The sequence below is a fragment of the Phaethon aethereus genome, assembly GCF_964289735.1.
Source record: "Phaethon aethereus genome assembly, chromosome: 6".
Classification (NCBI taxonomy): domain Eukaryota; kingdom Metazoa; phylum Chordata; class Aves; order Phaethontiformes; family Phaethontidae; genus Phaethon; species Phaethon aethereus.
The window spans coordinates 21070684-21091464 of NC_138580.1; the positions used below are offsets into that span (position 1 = coordinate 21070684).

Below are 20781 nucleotides of genomic sequence, written 5' to 3' on the forward strand. Positions count from 1 at the left end.
TCAAATTTCTAATATTTGTCCCTCTCCATTGTCCTTTTTCAAAGTCACAATGGCATTTCTTCAGCTTCTGTATTCTTTCCTTCTCCAACCTTCCTCACTTCAGACTGACTCTTTGCTTTTTACTACTTTCCACTGCTTCATTAGGCCTCTTCGCAGCTGAAGGAAAGGAGATGGCAGGGAAGGGACAGAAGGCAGAGCGACATGACTGCCTGAAGGTCTGGATCTATAGATACAGGAATGTGTTGCTTGAAAAGTTTGAAAGAGATTTGTGTGTGTGTGAGAGAAGGAGGGAAGGGCAGAAGGTCAATGGTGGGGAAAAAGAGAGGCTAAAAAAGTGATATTAGTGCAGCAGGAGAAAAAGTATGAAAATCAGTAAGCACAGAAAATGCAGAGAAGGCAGGAGAATAAAAAGACGTAGGATGGCATTTAGATGGAGTGGTGCCCAAAGATGATGTCTTCTTGATTTGCCACATGGGAGAGGCTTACAGTGTTCCTGATCATCTAGTCTTGCTCCCTGCTGCCGTAGGTGATTTCTGTATGGGAATTCACCGCCGCAGTGAATGCTAAAACTGCCATCTTTCCTTCTCATTGCTGGCTTTCCAGGATTTAGCAAGAATACGCATTAAATATATTGTATAAATTTATTTTAGAAAACTGATACAAGCTATAGTTTAAAATCATCCAGACTGCCAAGAATCCAGTCTCAGCAACTGCTTTGGTTGTACACTGTTCAACCTCCATTTTTCTATTTCTCTTACTTTGCTATTCCTCCTGCTTTCTTTCTGTGTCACCTTCAGAGTTTTAACAGCTATGGTCTCATCAGCAGTAGCTGCTATATATTAAAAAGAATTTTTGAGAATTCTGAGACCTGTCTGGTTATATAAAATCGCGTATTTTAGTCCCAGAGTCTCAGTTTAACCAAGTGTTTGAGCATGCAAAAATTTTTTACCATGTCTGACAAGAATTTATGGCTGTATATCAGTACCATCTAGTGGCAGTAAGAGTTATAGCAGTTAGTAGGCTCGCACAGGAAATGCCAGATTTGACTTCAATAACCAGAATCCTTCAGCAGGAAGTTAGGTGTGGTCTGCAGAAGGCGAATTTAAAAAAAAAAAAAAAAAAGAAAAAGAGAAAAAGAGGGAAAAAAAGAAAAAGGAAAAGACATGATGGAGTTTTAGCTGCAATCTTCCTTGGTGCTATTCCAAACCCACATAAATGCAAGATTCTTCACTGGTAATGAATTTTTAATTGTTTCCTGCAGGATTAAAAGAGGATTATGCCTTTTTTTTTGCCTTTTTTTTTCTTCTGTAATTAACAATAAAACCTAAGAGGATTCTGCTGCAGGACCTCTTTCATTTTCCTAATTAACCCATCTGCTGCTACTAGTCAGTGCAGCTTCCAGCAGCAGTTTGCTACAGACCGTCCATGACAGAATGCACCAGGTGCATTTGCCCGCAATGGAAGAGCATGCTCGTAGGAAGACCTACAGGAGTTGGGATGAGTGTGGATGTCTGTGTAGGTGTAAATGGCAATGTGCATATGGCTGAAAAGGAGGAGAAAGCATCGTGTTGCAGTTTATTTAGCCGGCTTCAAGAATATGAATTTGTTGCATCTGTGCTGGAGTATGTGTATTTAGCGAGACAGTAAAATAGGATTGTGCTCATTGTATTCTAACTATGGTATCATTTTAATTTGATAATTGTTTCTTGGGTATATTGTCTTACTCAGAAGTTGTTACTTTTTATTGCATTTGCTTTATTTTTAATCTGCTTACTCAGGAGAACTCTTGAGAAAAATTCTTGAAGGCTGTGGCAGAGACCCCATTTATGATTTCAGACCAAAGTATTTACATCGTGAATATTTTCCACTTGTTCTTTTTAACTGAACTGTCTGGAGACATTAAGAAGAGGTGGTTCTGTTCTTGTTAGTGAAAATTGTGAAAAATATATACATTTGATCTGGTATCAGACATAAAAGATCTAAGTGCAGTATGTAATGATTAAGTATAATTTTTGTTTAATTCAGCAATTCTTCCCGTGCACAGTGTGTTGCCAGGCAGGGGATCTGAATACAGGTGCTTATGCTTGAATCTTGTTTCCTGAGCTGGCAGCTCTGCAAAGGCAGCATATTTGTACCTGAAGAGAAAGAGCATCTCACATTGCTTTCAACTGATCTCTCTGGCCTTACATGCAATAGTGGATTCTGGGAGTAATTTATGGTCCTTATAGCTAGGGGAAAGGTTGGTCCAAGGTGCAGTTTTCCAGATAATAAGGAGGGGAATTATCTGGGGTCTTACTCCTCAACATTGAACCAGAAATACTTCTGAACTGTTGATTCCTCACACTGAATGGGTGGAAAATATATCCTACTTTATTCACTGGAATGGCTAGCATTACCCTTGAAAAAGGCAAGGAGATGTTATTGTGTTGTATGTGACTTCTTTAAATACAGTCTATAGAATTGGCAATGTATCATCAAAAACACAAAATGAATTTTAAAGGAAATGTTTTAAGAATTGATACCTTTGAGACAACTGTAAGAGGCTAGCTGCAAAGGAAAATTGTTTATCTTGACATAAAAACAAATTAAAACATCCGTTTCACAGCAGCCTCCTTGTGGCTGATAATTACTGAATTTAACAAGATGTCCCACAGAAAATTTCATGAAGGTATATTTCTTTACATTGTAGCTATTTGTGTTGCTCTAAATTTTTTCTGTGTTTTTTATATTTTTAGCACTTTTTTATGAGAGAGGCTAAACAGTAATTAAGAGGTGCAGGATGAAAAGATGGCACAATCAGTGCTGGTACCACCAGGACCTGACAGCTTCCGCTATTTCACAAGAGAATCACTTGCAGCTATTGAGCAGCGTGTCAATGAAGAAAAAGCTAAAAAATCCAAGCAAGAACGCAAAGATGATGATGATGAAGATGGCCCAAAGCCAAATAGCGACTTGGAGGCAGGAAAGACACTGCCATTTATTTACGGTGACATACCTCCAGGAATGGTGTCGGAACCCTTGGAAGACCTGGACCCGTATTATATCAATAAAAAAGTGAGTGTGCTGTATATTTCTATCAGAGCTTAAGACAATTAAAATACAAGGAACTCTCTCACATAGTATTTCCAGTACTTTGGACCTGGTCTTCACATATAACCCATTCCCCCAGCAGCTGATTTCATTGGCAGATTTGTTGGGACCTGGTCTGCGGTAGAGGTGCATTTAAGCTTATTTTAATATACCTGGCACTTCACTAAAATTTGTAACTTTCAGTGTTTTACACATGAGAGAACTGAAGAAGTAGCACAGGGGTTTCTTTAGAATTATTATTTTATTAATTGCTGTTTTATAGATGTGAAAGGAGTAGATCTTCACTATGAAACCCATCTCAAAGGTAGCTACACACCTTCTCACTAGCTTCACTGTCATGTGGAAAGCCTAGGTTGCATTCTCTTGTTGCTGGGAAGAATAGAGAAATAGGTAAAGGTAATTTCTCAGGATATGCCAAAGATCATCCTCTTCTGTTTTGTACTCTATAGAGGCATCATATATCCGACTTGGTGAAAAATTTTTCATATCCAGATTTATATTGTTCTATGATTGTTATCAAAGAGGAGGTATTTAAGAGAGGGACATAAATAAAGAGGAGGTAGGAATTCCTCTTGGAGTGTCAAAAGAATGTTACGTAATTGTAGAGATGTTGTTACTTTAAACAAGAAAATATGTGGGTTTATTTTTTTAAAAAATGAACAACTGTTGAGGCCAAATACAAAAGTGCTGAACTTTAGGCTTTTGGCCAGGTGGCCTTGGGTTTCCTCCAGAATTCCAGTCCCTCGGGTTTTGGCATCATAAGTATTGCACCATCATTGTTTTGCCAGTAAAGAAGAAATTACCGTTGTGGGTTTTTTTCTTGTCTTCATATTTTTTTTGTGTGTTTTCTTTTCTTTGGAAATTAGCTAGTAACTAAAACTATTGAATTAAAAAAAAAAACATGAAAGCAAAAAAAACACTTCAAAGAAAAAGGAAGAAAACCCCCAAGACTTGTTAAGGAGTCAAACTTGAGCTAAGTAAAAAAAAAACAAATTAAGATATTTCCCACAGGAATTACAGGTATGCCTCATCATGAATATGTTGAAACAATAATATAGGCATACCATGATAAACTGAAGAGACAGAACACCTTTAAAAAAATCAGCAGTATCTGAAACATTCATTGCAGAGTTCCCAAAACTCAACTCATGCTGTGGAGAATTGTGAGTTAAATTTGAAAAGAAGGTTTTCAATTAAATATTGCGTTCTGCTCCCTTTACTTAAGTGATTCACCCCGTTGAAGTCTGGAAGTAGGCAAATGAATTTGGGTTAAAGTGCTGATCCCTTTCCTTCCTTCTTTCCCAGTCCTGCAGTAGTAAAAATCTAAATTCGGTGCTGGAAACCCTTAATTTAGCACATGTATTATCATGCTTTGGAAACTAGAAAAGTAATTCTGCAATTAAGCGTGGACGTGGAGTAAAATCCTACTGAATTGCTTGTTCCTGATTGAGGAATGCATAGCAATTGTCTTGATCTTTTCCAAAAGCATAGTGATTTCTAGTAGGAGATGTGAGACTCCAAACTGTATGTGCATTGCAATCATAATTTCTCCTATTATTTTTCATGGTGTTTGTTGCATATCTTTGAAAATCTTGTTTAGGTCAGGCTCCATTTTAATTTTTTAATATGTCTTGATGACTCAGCATCATACAAATGATGCTTCATTAGAGGTTTTGTCAGAGTAAAGGGAACAGAAAACATATGAAAAATTCTGATTTGAAGGCATATTTTCTTGAACTCTAGGAATAATAGTAATAGAGTTGACAAAGTAATGGTAGCAAAGGTAGTACATTACAGACCAATCCTTTTTCCTCTGCAATTAAGGATCAAAGTATGGCTTGACAATCAATGGGCACTTGGGAATACAAATATGTTCTGTTTGGAAGCACTGAAATTTTCAGGATTTCAGGTGCTGTATTTGGCACACCTGCTCAGAAAGTAAAGCATAATCTTTACAAATGCTGCCCTCTGATTCCAGCTGAGGCAGATCGTGGCTACTGGCTGTGCTCCAGGTTTACATGGCTTATGTTACCTTTGGGCTTTTCAGGGCTGCCACAATGCTAGCTAGATCCACTTACCTTCAATGAGCATGAACTTTCACACATATGTAGAAAGAAGAGATGACAGATAGGAATTTCTCCAAATGCATGGAAATCTGAATAATTTAAAACCTTACTGCATGTTAAATAAAGACTTTATCCTTCTTTATTTCGCAGGTTTTAAGAAAAACTATTACATTTATATAAGATGTTGGTAGTATGCATGAGTTATTGCTGAAACTGTGGTGAGACAGTGAAAATACATGGATTATTGAATTCTGTATTAGGTAAAAGTAAAGCATGACAGAAGAAAAATAGACAGAATTGCAGATATGAAACTCTCAGAAGAAATAGTTGAAAAGCAATACATTATTCTTTTCTTAGAGAATAGCAAACAGTGTTCAGTACATTACCGTTATGTTGAAAAACTGGTTGTTGAACACTCAGTTTCGTTGTTTTCATGAAGTTCGCTCTTGAAATTTAAATCACTTTGTAGTACTATTGTCTTAGTATCTTGATGTGATAATTAATGCTGGTTATTTGATTCAGGGAATGTTGAAGTTTGAATGGCGCTCTTTTTTTCAAAGTTACGTACTTCAGTATATATATTATAAGGTACAAAAGGTATACTAATTCTTCAATTATTAGATACATTTCTATCTTATATACCTGTCTGTTTTCTAGCTAGCAATATCAGGATTACTTATAATTTCTAAATAAACTTATTCAGATGTTTTCATGCAGTTATATTTGCAGTAATTTGGCTGGACTCTACTATGTGTGAACTGGACAAGGGGTTTGTGAATCAGGGGGAGTTGTAAATGGAAATCTTCTCCAGTTTGACCAAATATGACTAATGATGAAATGAAAATGATTCTGGGTTTGAACTTGTAACTTATTTGTAACTTTGTGTCTTTTAAATGCTATTTTTCATTCTGTGTTTCTTTTTCCAGACCTTTATAGTATTGAATAAAGGGAAGGCAATATTCCGATTCAGTGCCACCTCTGCCCTGTACATGTTAACTCCTTTCAATCCTCTCAGAAAAATAGCTATTAAGATTTTGGTACATTCATATCCTTTTCAAGTGGTTAATCTAAAACTGTAGTGAATGAGATGTTACTTAGTATTTAAATCATTCTCTGGCACACATCCCAGGATCAATATGATCTATAGTTTTTTGTCCCTCTCTAGTATTTGTCATCTTTTTCTTAATCTCTTTTTACGTGTGTGTTCATTAATGGCTCTTAATATGGTAATATCAGAAGCCAGACAACCAGTCATTGTCCTTTACTGTTTCTTCTTGTGTCTTATTTCTTCCCCCACCTAATTGTTCCCTTCCCTCTTATTTTTCCTGTAATCATCACACCACTTTTTCATATATTCCCCTCTTCCACATTTTTCATAAACTGCAGATCTATTGCCAAAATACTTTCAGTTCTTCACTGACACATTGTGTTAAAAACCAGATCTTTGGTCCCAGGTTTGTGCTTGCATGAATAATTAGTGAAAATATGGTTTCATTATTCCTTTTCATTTTTTGATTCAGATCACAACTGCAGAAAGATAGGTTGATAAAACAGCTTATGTTTCTTGTTTTATTATACATTCTTAGTCCTATATGTATCTTACCTGTCTATTTTATTTCTTGATTATTGTTGTATTATGCACTTGTAATCTTGTAGATGTTTTAATTTCAGTTTTCAAGTAGATCGTAAGATTTCCACATTGCAGGTAAAGATTTGCAAAGCTAAGTGATGATAATGACTTACCTATTATTTTGTCTTTTTCAGTGTTTTGATAGCTGACTGTAGTAGGCATCCCACTGATCTGATCCCAAATGCTGATATGAGCAATGAGCATTGACTTCAGCAGGTCTGCTTACTTAAGGAACAAATACAAATGTTTGCACACTTATATTTTACAGGAGTCTAACATAAGCACACTGAAGTAGTTTTGTGTGTAGTGTTACATGTAGGGATCCTAAGATCATGTAGAATAAATCTTGGAAATCTGATAAATGTTATCAACGGCTAGGCTACAAATGACTTCAGAATCACTTCATAGCCTGTTTTGTATTTTCTTGCTACAGGTGTCACTACAAATAATAATTTGTCAATCATATGACACTCCTTAGCATGTTATAGAATGTTATTCAATTACATGGAATAATGGAAGATCATGGGACTGATATGGTGATGAAGAGCTAGAGTCACCAAAGTCAGAATGGTTAAAAAATGTTGTTTAAAATTGTGGGAAGGTATATTCTAGTTGTTTCTCCACTGATGAAAGAATAGTGAGGATTTGAGACTCTGAGAGGACATTTCATCAAAAAGGATTTTGAAACTCTATGTAAACTGCAGCTTGTGGAACACTCTTATAACATGTTAATTTTTATGTTTTTTAAATACCTTTTTCTTCTGCACCATTCATAGATGAATTACACAGTGAGAAGGTAGATTCTGAGTAAAGGATTTGAAATATATTTACTGAGCAGAAAAAACAAAGAATTGTTGAATGTAATGCCAGTTGTTTGACAGTTCAGAAGGCAGAGGTATTTACTGTTACTTGATTTTTTTTTTTTTTTTTTCATTAATGTAGACATGCAATGAAAACTTCATGAGGGGAACCTCACAGTACTTCACACCCCATAACACTCGGATTTCTGTTTAGGAGCATGGTGTGAACCTGCATTTTAGTTACAGAAGCTAGAGCTCAAAATTCTCAAAATCGTTTTGCCCTCTTTCTAGTTTTAGGTGATGGTGCCATCATGAGGACATTTTGTGCATCATCAGCGTAGTTTTCATTTTGGTGTTTGTATTTTCATTTCTGAGAATGTCATCAGTTCTGAGAGTGAAAGGTTGTAGATCCAGAGCAGTTCTGTTAAAATCAATGAAATTATTTATGACTTGGACTTGTTCTAGAGTTCTGTTTAGATTTCTTTTTTTGAGAATATCATGTGCCTTCCTCTCCATCAACATTTATACTACAAAAGCAATATATAAAGCAAACAGTAATAAAATACTTTTCTCCCTAGAATTTTCCTATGTTCTCTCCTACTATGTGATAACTAGTTTTCAATATATGTATTATAACAATAGGCAAAAATGTTGATACATGCCAAATTTTATGGTGAAACATAAAAGAAGGAAACTGAAGAAAATGTATTCTTCAGTTTTGTATGCATGAAGTAGATCGGATTTGTCTAGATCATCCAAAACAAATGCTTTTTGTGTTATTCCACTAAATTAGAAGCCACTACTTCAAACTTCAACAGTTTTATTCAAAAGAAAAAAATTATCTAAGGTCGTCTTAATATTAAGGGTTGGGGGTTTTTAATATCTTTCAGATTTTTTAGTTTTTAGTATGTGATTGTTCCCTTTTAGCTATGAAGCAGTGACTATGGAATCTTTAACGTATTCAGGGCTTTTCCCTGAGTGTTAACAGAGCAGTGGAGGGATAAATAGCTCCTGCTAGCGGAAATCTGCTGAAGCAATGTGTTGATACTCTTTTAATGAGATTTTCTGGCTTACATTCCTTAACTCTTAACCTACATTATTCAGCATGCTTATCATGTGCACTATTTTGACCAACTGTGTATTTATGACCATGAGTAACCCTCCAGACTGGACAAAGAATGTAGAGTAAGTTAAATGGATTTTCTTTGAATAATATTCAGTAATCTGAAATAAACCACTGTAAATTATTTTCTATTAGGATGGCATACACTGGCAGCATTTACCTTGTTGGCATATCCTTTCAACAGCTATTCTGGTGCTAGTTTCTTCTGTGTAATATTAAATACATATATTTTACAATACTTCCCTTATTGTTTAATGTTCACCCTCTGTTCGCAGTACTAGATGGGGAATGTAAGAAGAGAAGCTATTCTTATAACCATGCAAAAAAGTGCATTATAAATATTTTCCACTGCATTCTATGTTATATCTGTGCAAAAATGTGGGGAAATACACTCTTCCATCTCTATTGCAGTAACTGTTACAGATAAAGGGACTGTTTAATGGATGGCTGTGTTCACCATAGTGCAGCTTTCCTTTACCAAAGACAATCTAACAATGGAAAGCTTGTATGAAAAATAAGCTATTAAAAAGTATTTAAGTGATTGGCTAATCTTCCCTTAGGAAGAGAAAAGGTCCAATATGATGTCAACTACTTGGTGCCCATATACAATTGGCATATATTTTGTCATAGTTCCAGGACTGTAGACCACATTGTGAAACACTGCTCTTCATGGTGCTTCATTTTTGCAATAGCATTTTATGCTTCCGCTTCTTCTTCTTTATTCCTAATTGCTTTTGATGGTATGTACCTGTTTAATCTTCACTAATCAAAAGTGAAATCATAGGGCTATTAAAGTCAGTGGAGGCATTCTCATTTGGAGTTCAATATGAACATATATGTATTCAGGATGTCTAGCATATAGTAAATATTTACAAATAAAGACAGCTAGCTTGAATGTTTTTCATGTCATTATATTATGCCATTTAGATATATAACAGAAATCCTTCTCACCTGTTGAGTAAAGCTGTGCAGGAAAGAAATTTTTTAGTAAACTAAAAAAGTTCACATTGGAAAATTGGTTTCAGGTTGGCTTAAGTCTGAAAACCAGTTCAAGCCTATTAAGCAGTTTAATTTTAATTCTTTTGTATTAAAGCTATAAATGAAACTAAGTTTCAAGATGACATCATTTGGAGATAGAAAATTGAAATTACTCAGAATGCCAGAATTAAATATTTTTACGTTTTACATTTCAACCACATTCTTTAGTCAAAGTGATCAGCTGAATTTTATTGGCGTTTGTAAATATATTTGGTTGTTCTTGCACAGGATTTTGCATCTGAAAACACTTGTTTTGTTCCAGTACTATGCCTGTCTTGCTGAAAGTGAGGTACTGGATACACCTACTCTGTAACAAAGTCAATGAGGACTGATAAGGGTTGACACATTGCCAGCTCATGATACTAAGCAACATTTCAGCATAAAAATAACATTGAAGAAACAAATTTTTAGTCTGGAAGCAACTTCTGAAATCCTACCATAATCCATCCATGTGTTTTGTTATAACATGGATTCAGATCGGACTTAAACATGCCCCAATGAAGTAACTGGGAATTTTGCAACTGTCTCATTGGTATAGTTTATAGAATTTGAACTTAAGCTATGGGTTGTCATTTAGTCTTTTAATCATAATTTCATTCCTACTTCCTTATGGTATAAATTCTGCAGATATTTAAAGTTGATTGTAACTTCCATTAAATCCCTATGCCATTTAAAGAGAAGAAAATGAGAATAAAGCAACTAGAGAATATAATGTGTAAAGATAATGTGTATGTTTCTATAAACTCTGTCTTGCATATTTTTCTCAGATACACATTCACTGGAATTTATACCTTTGAATCACTTATTAAAATTCTTGCAAGGGGCTTCTGTTTAGAAGATTTTACATTTCTTCGAGACCCATGGAATTGGCTAGATTTCACTGTCATTACATTTGCGTAAGTCTTCCACTTTTTTTTAATAAAAAAATATTTCTGATAGCATGAAGTTAGTGACTAAAATTTGCCTCATATTTTGTCAGCCAGAACATTTGGAGCCTGGACTTCCTGCAGTTTCAATATGTTTCTTCTGCTTCTTTTACACATTTTAGTATTTCTAACTAACCATGGGCTGCAGAGGCCAGCATGGTGTGACAGCCCCTTAGGATTGTGAATGCCATCAAGCCTGAACTGTTCATATCCTGTCTCCTTTCTGCATACCAGTCTTAAAGGAATTCTTTTGACTTCCTGCTATAAGCTGACCAGATTAGGCTTCAAACATCAAGTCAATGTGGTTTATTTTGATAAAACTTAACTTAATTTATGGTCAGAAGCATATTTATAACACAGGCAAAATACAGTGAACGGTGAAGAGGTCTTGATCAAAGACACAAGCAAATAGGATAAAATCTGCCTCAATTCTGAGTAACTGTGATTTAATCCTACAGGTATGTAACAGAATTTGTAAACCTAGGCAATGTTTCAGCTCTTCGAACTTTCAGAGTATTGAGAGCTTTGAAAACTATTTCTGTAATCCCAGGTAAGAAGTAGTTGGTGTAAGGTGTTAGGCCCCTCGTATCTCCAACTGTTATTTGTGTGCTGTCATTGTGTTTGTGTGTGAACTCCCCTATTACAGATATGTGACAGAGTTTGTGGACCTGGGCAATGTCTCAGCGTTGAGAACATTCAGAGTTCTCCGAGCTTTGAAAACAATATCAGTCATTCCAGGTGAGAGCTAGGTTAAACACTGAGGCTGACTTTTGTTCTACAAAAGGCTGTACTCATGTTTTTAAAGCATAAGCCTTGTTTGCTACACTTTATTAACAAAATAAAAAAGCGGGAATCAAGACAAGTAATTTTATTTAAATTGATTCTCGCTTTTCTTATATTAGTTGTATTTTCTTTAAAAAAAAAATCAGCCTTTGAGTTTAACAAATTCTTGCATGAGATTTGCAGTAAACAGCCTATGTGATTTGCATCTTATGACATCAAGCTTTCCTTTACATGTTTTAAATACAAGTTAATCTTAAGCTTTCATACTGATGCAAATATTCTCATTTATTTCAGGCACTTGATATAGCAACTTAATTCAGTTTTAAGTCATGTATAAGAAATTAAACTCTAAAGGATAGCATGGGCCATGCATGGGGTATTGTTTTAAAGATGTCTTTCTTCTCCAAACCATCACCCCTCTTATATTGTAAGAAGATTATTATGATATTCAAATATGCACTTGGAATGTCTTTGTAATGGGTTTACTAATGCAGAATACTTTTTAAAAGGTTCATATAAGAAAGGTTTGGGCAAGAAGCATCAGCAAAAGTAAACAATGCTTTTCTATGTAGGGTTGAGATATAGCATGAATAATAAAATCACTTGTTTTGGCATAAACAATGTGTTTGGTATTACCTACTTTTTATTTCTGTACACTATTAAATAAGCATAAACTTACAGCTTTTCATTCACTATAAAGTAAGCATAAACTTACAGCTTTTCATTCATCTTCACAAGTAATAAGGCTTTCATGAAAACTACTGTATCACAAATATTAGACTCATTTAGTTGTCATTTTGCATGAAATTATCAGGAAAAATCACATAATTTTTTGTGTGTTTAGTATCTCTTCAACATCATAATAAAAATCTTTTCTCTTTGCAGGCTTGAAGACTATTGTGGGAGCGTTAATTCAGTCTGTGAAGAAGCTCTCAGATGTTATGATCCTGACTGTGTTTTGTCTGAGTGTATTTGCACTAATAGGGCTACAGCTGTTCATGGGCAACTTGAGGAATAAATGCCTGCAGTGGCCTCCAGACAACTCTACTTTTGAAACAACTGTTATTTCCTACTTTAATAGCTCTATAGGTGAAAATGGTACATTTATTAATACAACAATGACAACATTTAACTGGGATGAGTACATCGAAGACAAAAGTAAGAGTTAATTATATCATCTACTGCATTGATTTTCTGGAATTTTTTTAAACAGATGCAAAAACATCAGTATCTTTCCATTGCATTTTAAATTGTGTAATCCGACCAAGAGACATAAAAGCAGTCGTTTTGTGTAATAAATGAAATCACAGTCATAATGTAGTTTAACATACTCATAATACTGTACTGGGTACCAAAATATCTTTTTACCTTTTACTGAATACGACTTTTAGAGTAAATCCACGCTGCAGCACAAAGCAGAAATTTCCATGCTAGCTTCAAGCCTCCTGAAATATCATGACATAATACGGCATTTGAAATCATATAGCCACATTAGTGCAAGATAATGCCCGATATCATAAATCCACATTTGAACGTAAGTTAGCTCATGAATCCTGCCATAGCATGTAAATGAAGCTGCATTGTTTCTTCTGGAACTTGGTGAGGCACCATACTCCCTTGCACAGCACAGACACACCTTGATGAGAGTACTGGTGATTTATCCCATGCTTGTTATTCTAGCAAAATAAGAACTAGCTTCCATATTATGTATCTTTCAATTTGTTTCTTATCTGTGGAAAACAAAGAAATTAGCATTTTGGTCTCCTTTGGACCTCATAATACAGTATTTTCACCATTTTAAGATATTTAATGTCACTACTATGTTAACAAAAATTGTTTAAAATATAGATGGAACAACTCAGAACATATCTATATTAGATTGCTATTCTGTCTTTCATAATGGTAAATAGCTTCAGTCTCTCCTATTTATCTACTCAGTCTCTCCTATTTATTTTAGTGTATTTAGGGTTTTAACTTTGTAATTAGGCATAATCTTAGCTTTTTTATGAAGTCTGTATAAGTCTTTTAACTGATGCCTGCATCACTGAAAGTTAGGAAACCTCAGTTTAACAGCTAAATGCTTTTGGATACAAGTTTCATTGCCTTATAATCTATTAATATACTTATTTCAGCATGCTTGTAGTATCATAGAAATGTCATCTGGGAGAAGATTTGGGATGATAACCTATTCTTAAGGCATCTGAAGAACAGATTCCAGTCCTTTCCCCTTTAGCTGCTTCTGGTACTACATCACACAAATAGAAAGTGTTTTCTAAGTATCTAACCTAATTTTTTGTAACTTCCAATTGAATGTATTACTACTTCTCCTATGGCCTTAGAAATAAGATAATTGTACACTACATTATTTTAGTCTTTATGATATTTTAAAACTGTTATCTTTATTTCTTGTCTTTTCTAAACCAAGCAATCCTATTTTCTCTTTTGCTTTTTCTATACCTATTTTCACATTTTTTTGCTTTTAATGGACTCTTTCCAATTAGTATGCAATTTTGGTTTTTCTTTTTTTTGTTGTTATGGTTTTTGTTTGTTTGTTTTTTTTTTTAATGAGATGCTCAAATCTGGTACTTACTCCTCTAATAAAGGTACAAATTAGAAGTAATTACCTCGTGCCATATATGCAACATTCCTATTAACACATCTCAAAATTACATCATTTTTATATCAGCACCATATTGTTGATTCATAGTCAACCTGCGGTTCGTGACAGTCACTGCATCGTTTTGTACAGCAGTGGCTGCAGCTAGATCCTGCCTATTTTGCATTCACGTATTTGATTTTGCCTTGTCAACTGTAACATTTTCCACTTGTCTCTGTTAAAGTAAATCCAATTGCTTTTGGACCAGCTTGTCAGTTTGTAAAGATCATTGTAAATTTCAATCATCTTCTCTCCTAGCTTGATGTCTTCAGAATACTTGATGCGTTTTTTTCTATTATTTCATGTCTGGAGTTGATAATGAAACTTGTTATGAAAACCGTGTATAGCACAGATCCCTGGAGGATCTTCAGAAAGATGCCCTTATGAATTGACATAGGGCCACTGGCAACTGCTCTCTGAGAATCTTTTTTCAAGTATTTTGTGATGAGTCCAGCCAGAACATATCTTCTTTATTTGCTTATGAAAGTGTCATGTAGGACTCGTACCCATCACTATTGTCCTGTTAATAAGTTGGCAGGAGACAGGAATACTTTTATATATGTCATATTTTTTATAAACTCATATTGATGATTTTTGTTACTTTATCATTATCATCTTCTTATTGAAAAATTATTATTTGTATGTTTTCCAAAATAGTGGTCTGAAGACTTGAGCTGCCTGGATGGTTTATCTGGATGCTCTGCTTACCAGAGGAGGAGCTGTGTCATATAACAATGTGAATTAGGCCCACAGACACTTTTGAAAATTCTTCTTGGAGCCTATCTGCATCTTTAAACTTTTTAAGCTTTTTAAGTAGCAGCTAGATCTCTCACAGGGCATGACTGTATGAGCACCAGAATGTCTGAAAATCCACTTTTTTCTTATCTGATACCTGAGAATAGATTGCAGATGCATAGATTATGCACATAATATCTCTCTAAAAAAAAAAGTGGATTTACTGCTGTCTCTATTGTATACTGGTGGTGACAAAGTAGAAGCAGTCAACAGGAACTGGTTGCAATTCCCTGCTTGTCTCTTTAACATTAGCCCTCAGTTAGTTCATGCCAGCTAAGCTAGTCCATGCCAGCTGGCAGTGACTCTCAAGGAACCATCTGCTTCCTGGGAACAGCCAGAACATACCTAATTTTGGCAACTTTAGCTTAATATGCCACCTGACCTAAAAATCTCCACTAGAGATTCCCATTTTACCATAAATATCCCAAACTAGGAATTGATGGCAAATTGGTTTTTCCTTTCTGCCTCAAAGCAGGACAAAGAAAAGAAAAGAATGTGTTGGGGGCTTTTAAGACTTCCATCTCTTTAAATTATATTTTACCTCATTTTAATAGTTAGCCTATTAACAAAATACATATAGATATTTCAAGTACATTCTACTGCTATAGAATTTTCTGTAGTAATTTTTTGTAATGTACAATAAAAGCTTGGTTTCTCCCTCAGCTGCTCAAGTCAAGATCCAGTTAGCAATTTCTTGCTGAAAAAGTTTCAGTACTTTTTCAAGTAATATATGGACAAAATAGCATGTAATGAATAATTATAAATGAATAACACTAAATGGTGTATATCTAAATGCATGAACAAAGGCAGGGAATCACCCTCATCCTTTGTCTCATTTTCCTGGTATTTGTTTGCTCATTTGCTGACATACACAATTTGGTATTCCACCCATTGTATCTTATTCATTTGGGTAGGTTACTGAGAATTAGCTGTATGACTACCTTTCTATTTTCTAAAGAAAGGAGAACTTCAAGACACTGTAGAAAGTAATTTTCCTGTCAAAACAGTATTTTCCATGCTTTTTTCATTCCTAATCATTCTATATTGCAGTTAAACTGTTTATTAGCTCTGCTTATTTCTTTAAAGTGTAAAAGTCTATATCCATTAGGTACAAATGATGTCTTTCTCATCACCTTTTTATTTTTTTTTTTTTTTTAAAACAGGTCATTTCTACTTCTTGGAAGGACAAAATGATGCTCTACTGTGTGGCAATAGCTCAGATGCAGGGTAAGAAAATGGTCATCATTTTTCATTATACATCAAGAAAAATAATTGCCTACTCTAGAATAGCTCAGGTAGTCAACTTCAATATCAACTGTACCATAGAGTTGCAACTTACCAGTGTTTTGCATTTGAAGCTATACCTAAATATAACCATCTATATGATTTGAGTTTACACAAGCGCTTTCGTCAGCATCTTAGGCTAATTTTGTAAAGGTAACCACATGAACGCTATGTGCATAAATGTTGCTGCCAGCCTGCTGACAACTGTTTATCATCCGCCATGCTAGTTGACATTCTTCTCTTGTCCTAGTGGAGATGTGTTCATATGGCAAATTGTGGGGAAGGGTAGATTACTATTAGTTTTATTATTAAAGCATTGAAATATCATTAGGAAATGGAATTAAAAATTGAAAACCAATAAGATAATGTATTTTTATCTTAGGTATGTAGAATAAAATTTTACTTGTTCATAATTTCATTAGCAACTGGTACTCCTGAACAATTTTATGATTTACTATAGCCTATCGTAATTTAGAGTAGTTGTTAAAAATAGCATTTCCTCTTCTTTTGTAGTCAATGTCCAGAAGGATATATATGTGTGAAAGCTGGTAGAAACCCCAACTATGGCTACACAAGTTTTGATACATTCAGTTGGGCATTCTTGTCACTGTTTCGGTTGATGACTCAGGACTTTTGGGAGAATCTTTACCAGCTGGTGAGGACTTATTAAAATAAACGGCACCATCACCAATACCATTACTACATAGTACTTGCATAGTTATTTTCATTCACGTGTCCCTAAGGCCTTTGGGACAGAAATCATCTTTTATTTCATATATGTAAGCTAAAACAATAGGGCCTTTGTTCATGATTTAGGTTTCCTTGTGCTACTCAAATATATAATAAGAAATAGCTGCTATTTTATGAAGGTGGTTAAGCATTATTGTTTCTTTTTACAAATTAGTAAATGAACTTAAGTTGTTAAAGCTTACCCAAACATGCTGTAAATAGATGCTAGTTAAATTGATTTGCAGTCTAGTACAAATATGTTGTCTTTGAAAAGCTTATGTCTTGTCCCTGAACTACACATATCCTTAACCTGAAGGACAGTGATGTTGTGCGGTGTGACATTTTGTATACTGCACTGTCTTTGTGGCATTGTAGTTTGGGACTGATGAGACAAGAAGGTAAGATGCCAGGGAGTGGCCCCACTACTGTTAGATTTAAAGGCTATAATGTAGATGTATAGTGGGGGCAGCAACTGCTACTACAGATTCTCATTGGTAGAAGTTCTGCAGTATTCAAGCTACAGAATCTTATTTACCTTGACCATAGTAGACATGAAACTTGGATTTTTGCACATGTAGCCAGGATATAACTATTTGTATATGGAAAAAGTAACTAAATTTTCTTGTGCTAACACAAAGCAATCTTATAATGTATTTCTAGATTGTAACATAGATGCTACCATATTATGCAACAGTATTTAAGAATCTGCTAAAAATGTATATTATCTCTTTTTCTCCAGACGCTGCGTGCTGCCGGGAAAACATACATGATATTTTTTGTTTTGGTCATTTTCCTGGGTTCTTTCTACCTGATTAACTTGATCCTGGCTGTGGTTGCCATGGCCTATGAAGAACAGAATCAAGCAACCATGGAAGAAGCAGAACAGAAAGAAGCAGAATTTCAGCAAATGCTGGAACAACTGAAAAAGCAACAGGAAGAAGCTCAGGTATCCCTGTAAAGTAAAATTCCTTCTTCCCTTTGTAATTGTGATCAGATGCTTTATGTCCACATACGAGAACACTCTTAATCCCCTACTCTTAACAATATATTTCCTTCATTTTCCAAACAGTCTTTAATGTTTTCCATTGCACTGTTTCTGCTGGCTTGAGTGAACCTGTTAATTTGTGACAAAACTGATAACCAATAAGCTATAATACTGGATTTTCAAATTGGAGATGGAAATTAACTTTTTTACTGAGTACTTGAACAAGTTTCCCAGAGTGCTTGTGGAATCACCATCCTTGGAGATAATCAAAAGCCATCTGGGCATGGTCCTGGGCAGCTTGCTTTAGATGACCCTGCCTGTGATGGGGAGTTGGACATGATGACTTCCTGAGGTTCCTTTCCAACCTCAACCGTTCTGTGATTCTGTAAAATGGAGATGGAGATGTGGGGAAAAAAACCACCAGTAATTCTGCTTATTTAAGTAACAGAAGCAAAACTATTGTAGGTGCTGTGCGAGAAATATTTTGCTTCAGCAACATTTGGCTTTTTCTACTCCTTCCCCAGCTCTCTCAGCAGAAAGCCATAGTGTTCCAGTTTTAAAAAAAACTGGAAAAAGTGGAGAAACTGGACAAAACACTTCTGTGGTACAGACATGATGATTACGTCCTGCTTTGAAATTACTTTTCATTTTTTTGAAGACTATGAAATCTTTAATAGGATAATAGTTGCTAATATCTGCTTGGCATGGGGCCACATAGAGCAGAATGTATGTCTTCCATGTAAGCAAATGACTAAAGTCAGTAGTAGAGTTTTTTTGGTTGGTTGGTTAGTTGGTATCTGTTGTGGTTTTTTACCACAACTTATAAATAAATGTTAATCAAATCCTCCACAAATGTTTGAAACTTCAAACAGCAACAGGTCTCTAATAGCCTGCAGTTTAACTGAAATCTCTGATTTGCAAAACTGAAATAAACAATGTTACACCAGATCTTTAATAGAGTAGAGAGTATTCAAAATCCAGCAAAATCGTGTAAGAAAGTGGTGCTTCCTGTTAACAGGGATTTTTCCTGTTTGAGCCTTGATTCCTTACTTTTATATACTGGTGCAAAATTCATTGCTACATATTGCTCCAGTCTAAAACAGATGCTTGTTAACTTGGTGCTCTGACAGCACAGTTTTCCCTTGGACTGCTCTAACTCCTGGTTTACGGAGCAGTGGCAAATTATGGTTCCTGTGGTGTTTCACAAATTCTGCCTCTTATGATATGCTGGGTTCAGTGAAGTGGGACCATTGCTTTTACTTCAAAATCATTATTTTTTTAAGAATGGCAATAAATTTAAAATAGAGTGTGGTGTGTGTTTGTATAAATGTTGTAAATTGCATATGTGCTTGTATGTATAGGCAGCAGCAGCAGCTGCGGCAGCTGACTCAAGAGATTATAGTGGAGTAGGTGGAATAGGTGGATTCTCCGAAAGTTCTTCTGAGGCGTCAAAACTGAGCTCAAAGAGTGCTAAAGAGAGGAGGAATAGAAGAAAGAAAAAAAAGCAAAAGGAACAATCTGAAGGCGAGGAGAAGGATGGGGAAGAATGTCACAAATCTGAATCAGAGGACAGCATCAAAAGGAAAGGTTTCCGATTTTCCATTGAGGGGAACAGACTGACATATGAAAAGAGATTCTCTTCCCCACACCAGGTACCATAGTATTATTACCTCTTAAGCACTTTTGTTGTCCACTCATCATATAAACAAAATCCTGTAAAGTAGTTTGGTCAATTCTTGCAAAAGATACCACAGATTCTTTAATATCTTAAATCAAAGTATGACCAAGTGAATACTTGCAGCCAAAGATAAGAATGTAATTCTCTCAAATTCTTGTAAGATTTTGATTCTATAAGATTCTATAAGAATTTGAGAGATTTTGTTTTTATTCTGAATTTATACGTAAAAAATCAAAATAATGTGTATTAATTAAAATTAGTTGTATTTTAAGTTTCTTAATGAAAATGGACCTATCTCCCCATCAAGACAGATGTATTCAGCATGATCAGTGGCTTCAATATTCAGCGCACACATAGAAAGGAATTTCGTGTTTTAAATGAAAAAAGTACTAAACTTGGGATGCAAAAAACCCAGTAGAAATTGCATAAATGCTCATGTGAAATTTGGCAAATTAATTGATGTGCAACCATTAATTGTGTTATCTTAAAGAAGTTCGAAATATGTGTGGCAATGTGTCCTTGCATGTGTTCTCTTAGAAACGCCGGTGACTGAGTGCCATCTGCACCTCCCATCCAGACATTTATATAATTTAATAGTTTTGTTATGTTATCCCTTCTATAGTTTTCAGAGATGCTCTTCGTTTGCCCACCTCCAACTCTTTCAGCACTTCAAGTCCAGATCTCATATCCATTCTGTCCTTTTTCTGCCCTTTTGTGTGCCTCAATATGCTTCTTCCTTTTATCCCCACCTTCTCAGTTGTCCCTGGTCCTTATGACTTGCTTTCTCCCTCTTTTTAGTCACTATTACTAAACTCATGCCTTCCTTTTTAATCCTCTTCTATTACTGTCCCTGGAAAGCCTGTTTCATCCCTAAACAGATCATGAGCATTCATCTTCTCTTCATGTATCGCTTTCTCCAGCTCCCATTCTCAAAGAAGCTCAGACCTCTTCATCCAATATTTTCTTATTAAGGACTGTCCTCCTTAGATCAGACTGTGGTGGGAATACAGTAGTTCTAGCTTCCTATTTCTGCCAAGTTAACTCCTCCTTCCACTCGCTTCCTAACATACTTCCTTTTTTAACAGTACTGCATCACCACCACCACCACACCTCTGGTCTGCCATTGTTTTATGTTGTTAAGTATCTAACTAATCTCTGTAAGACTTCATTGCTGAATTCAGTTAGTCCATGATTCATT

General features: G+C 35.2%; 1 protein-coding gene across 9 annotated transcripts in view; it reads left to right on the forward strand.

The window, feature by feature from the left end:
• Window positions 1-2779: 2779 nt before the first annotated feature.
• LOC309406178 (sodium channel protein type 2 subunit alpha) overlaps window positions 2780-20781 on the forward strand; it is a gene marked incomplete at both ends in the record, with an annotated part of 53881 nt that continues 35879 nt past the window's right edge. For 4 of the 9 annotated variants that reach the window (XM_082001237.1, XM_082001239.1, XM_082001241.1 and 1 more), the window contains 10 exons: window positions 2788-3054; window positions 6083-6231; window positions 8691-8771; window positions 10515-10643; window positions 11132-11223; window positions 12342-12614; window positions 16071-16134; window positions 16705-16846; window positions 17660-17866; window positions 19267-19557. In XM_082001237.1, coding sequence (XP_081857363.1) covers window positions 2788-3054; window positions 6083-6231; window positions 8691-8771; window positions 10515-10643; window positions 11132-11223; window positions 12342-12614; window positions 16071-16134; window positions 16705-16846; window positions 17660-17866; window positions 19267-19557 — 1695 coding nt within the window. Of the gene's footprint in view, window positions 3055-6082; window positions 6235-8690; window positions 8772-10514; window positions 10644-11131; window positions 11224-12341; window positions 12615-16070; window positions 16135-16704; window positions 16847-17659; window positions 17867-19266; window positions 19558-20781 lie in introns of all 9 variants that reach the window. The other 5 variants (XM_082001240.1, XM_082001242.1, XM_082001236.1 and 2 more) reach the window with 4 other exon arrangements.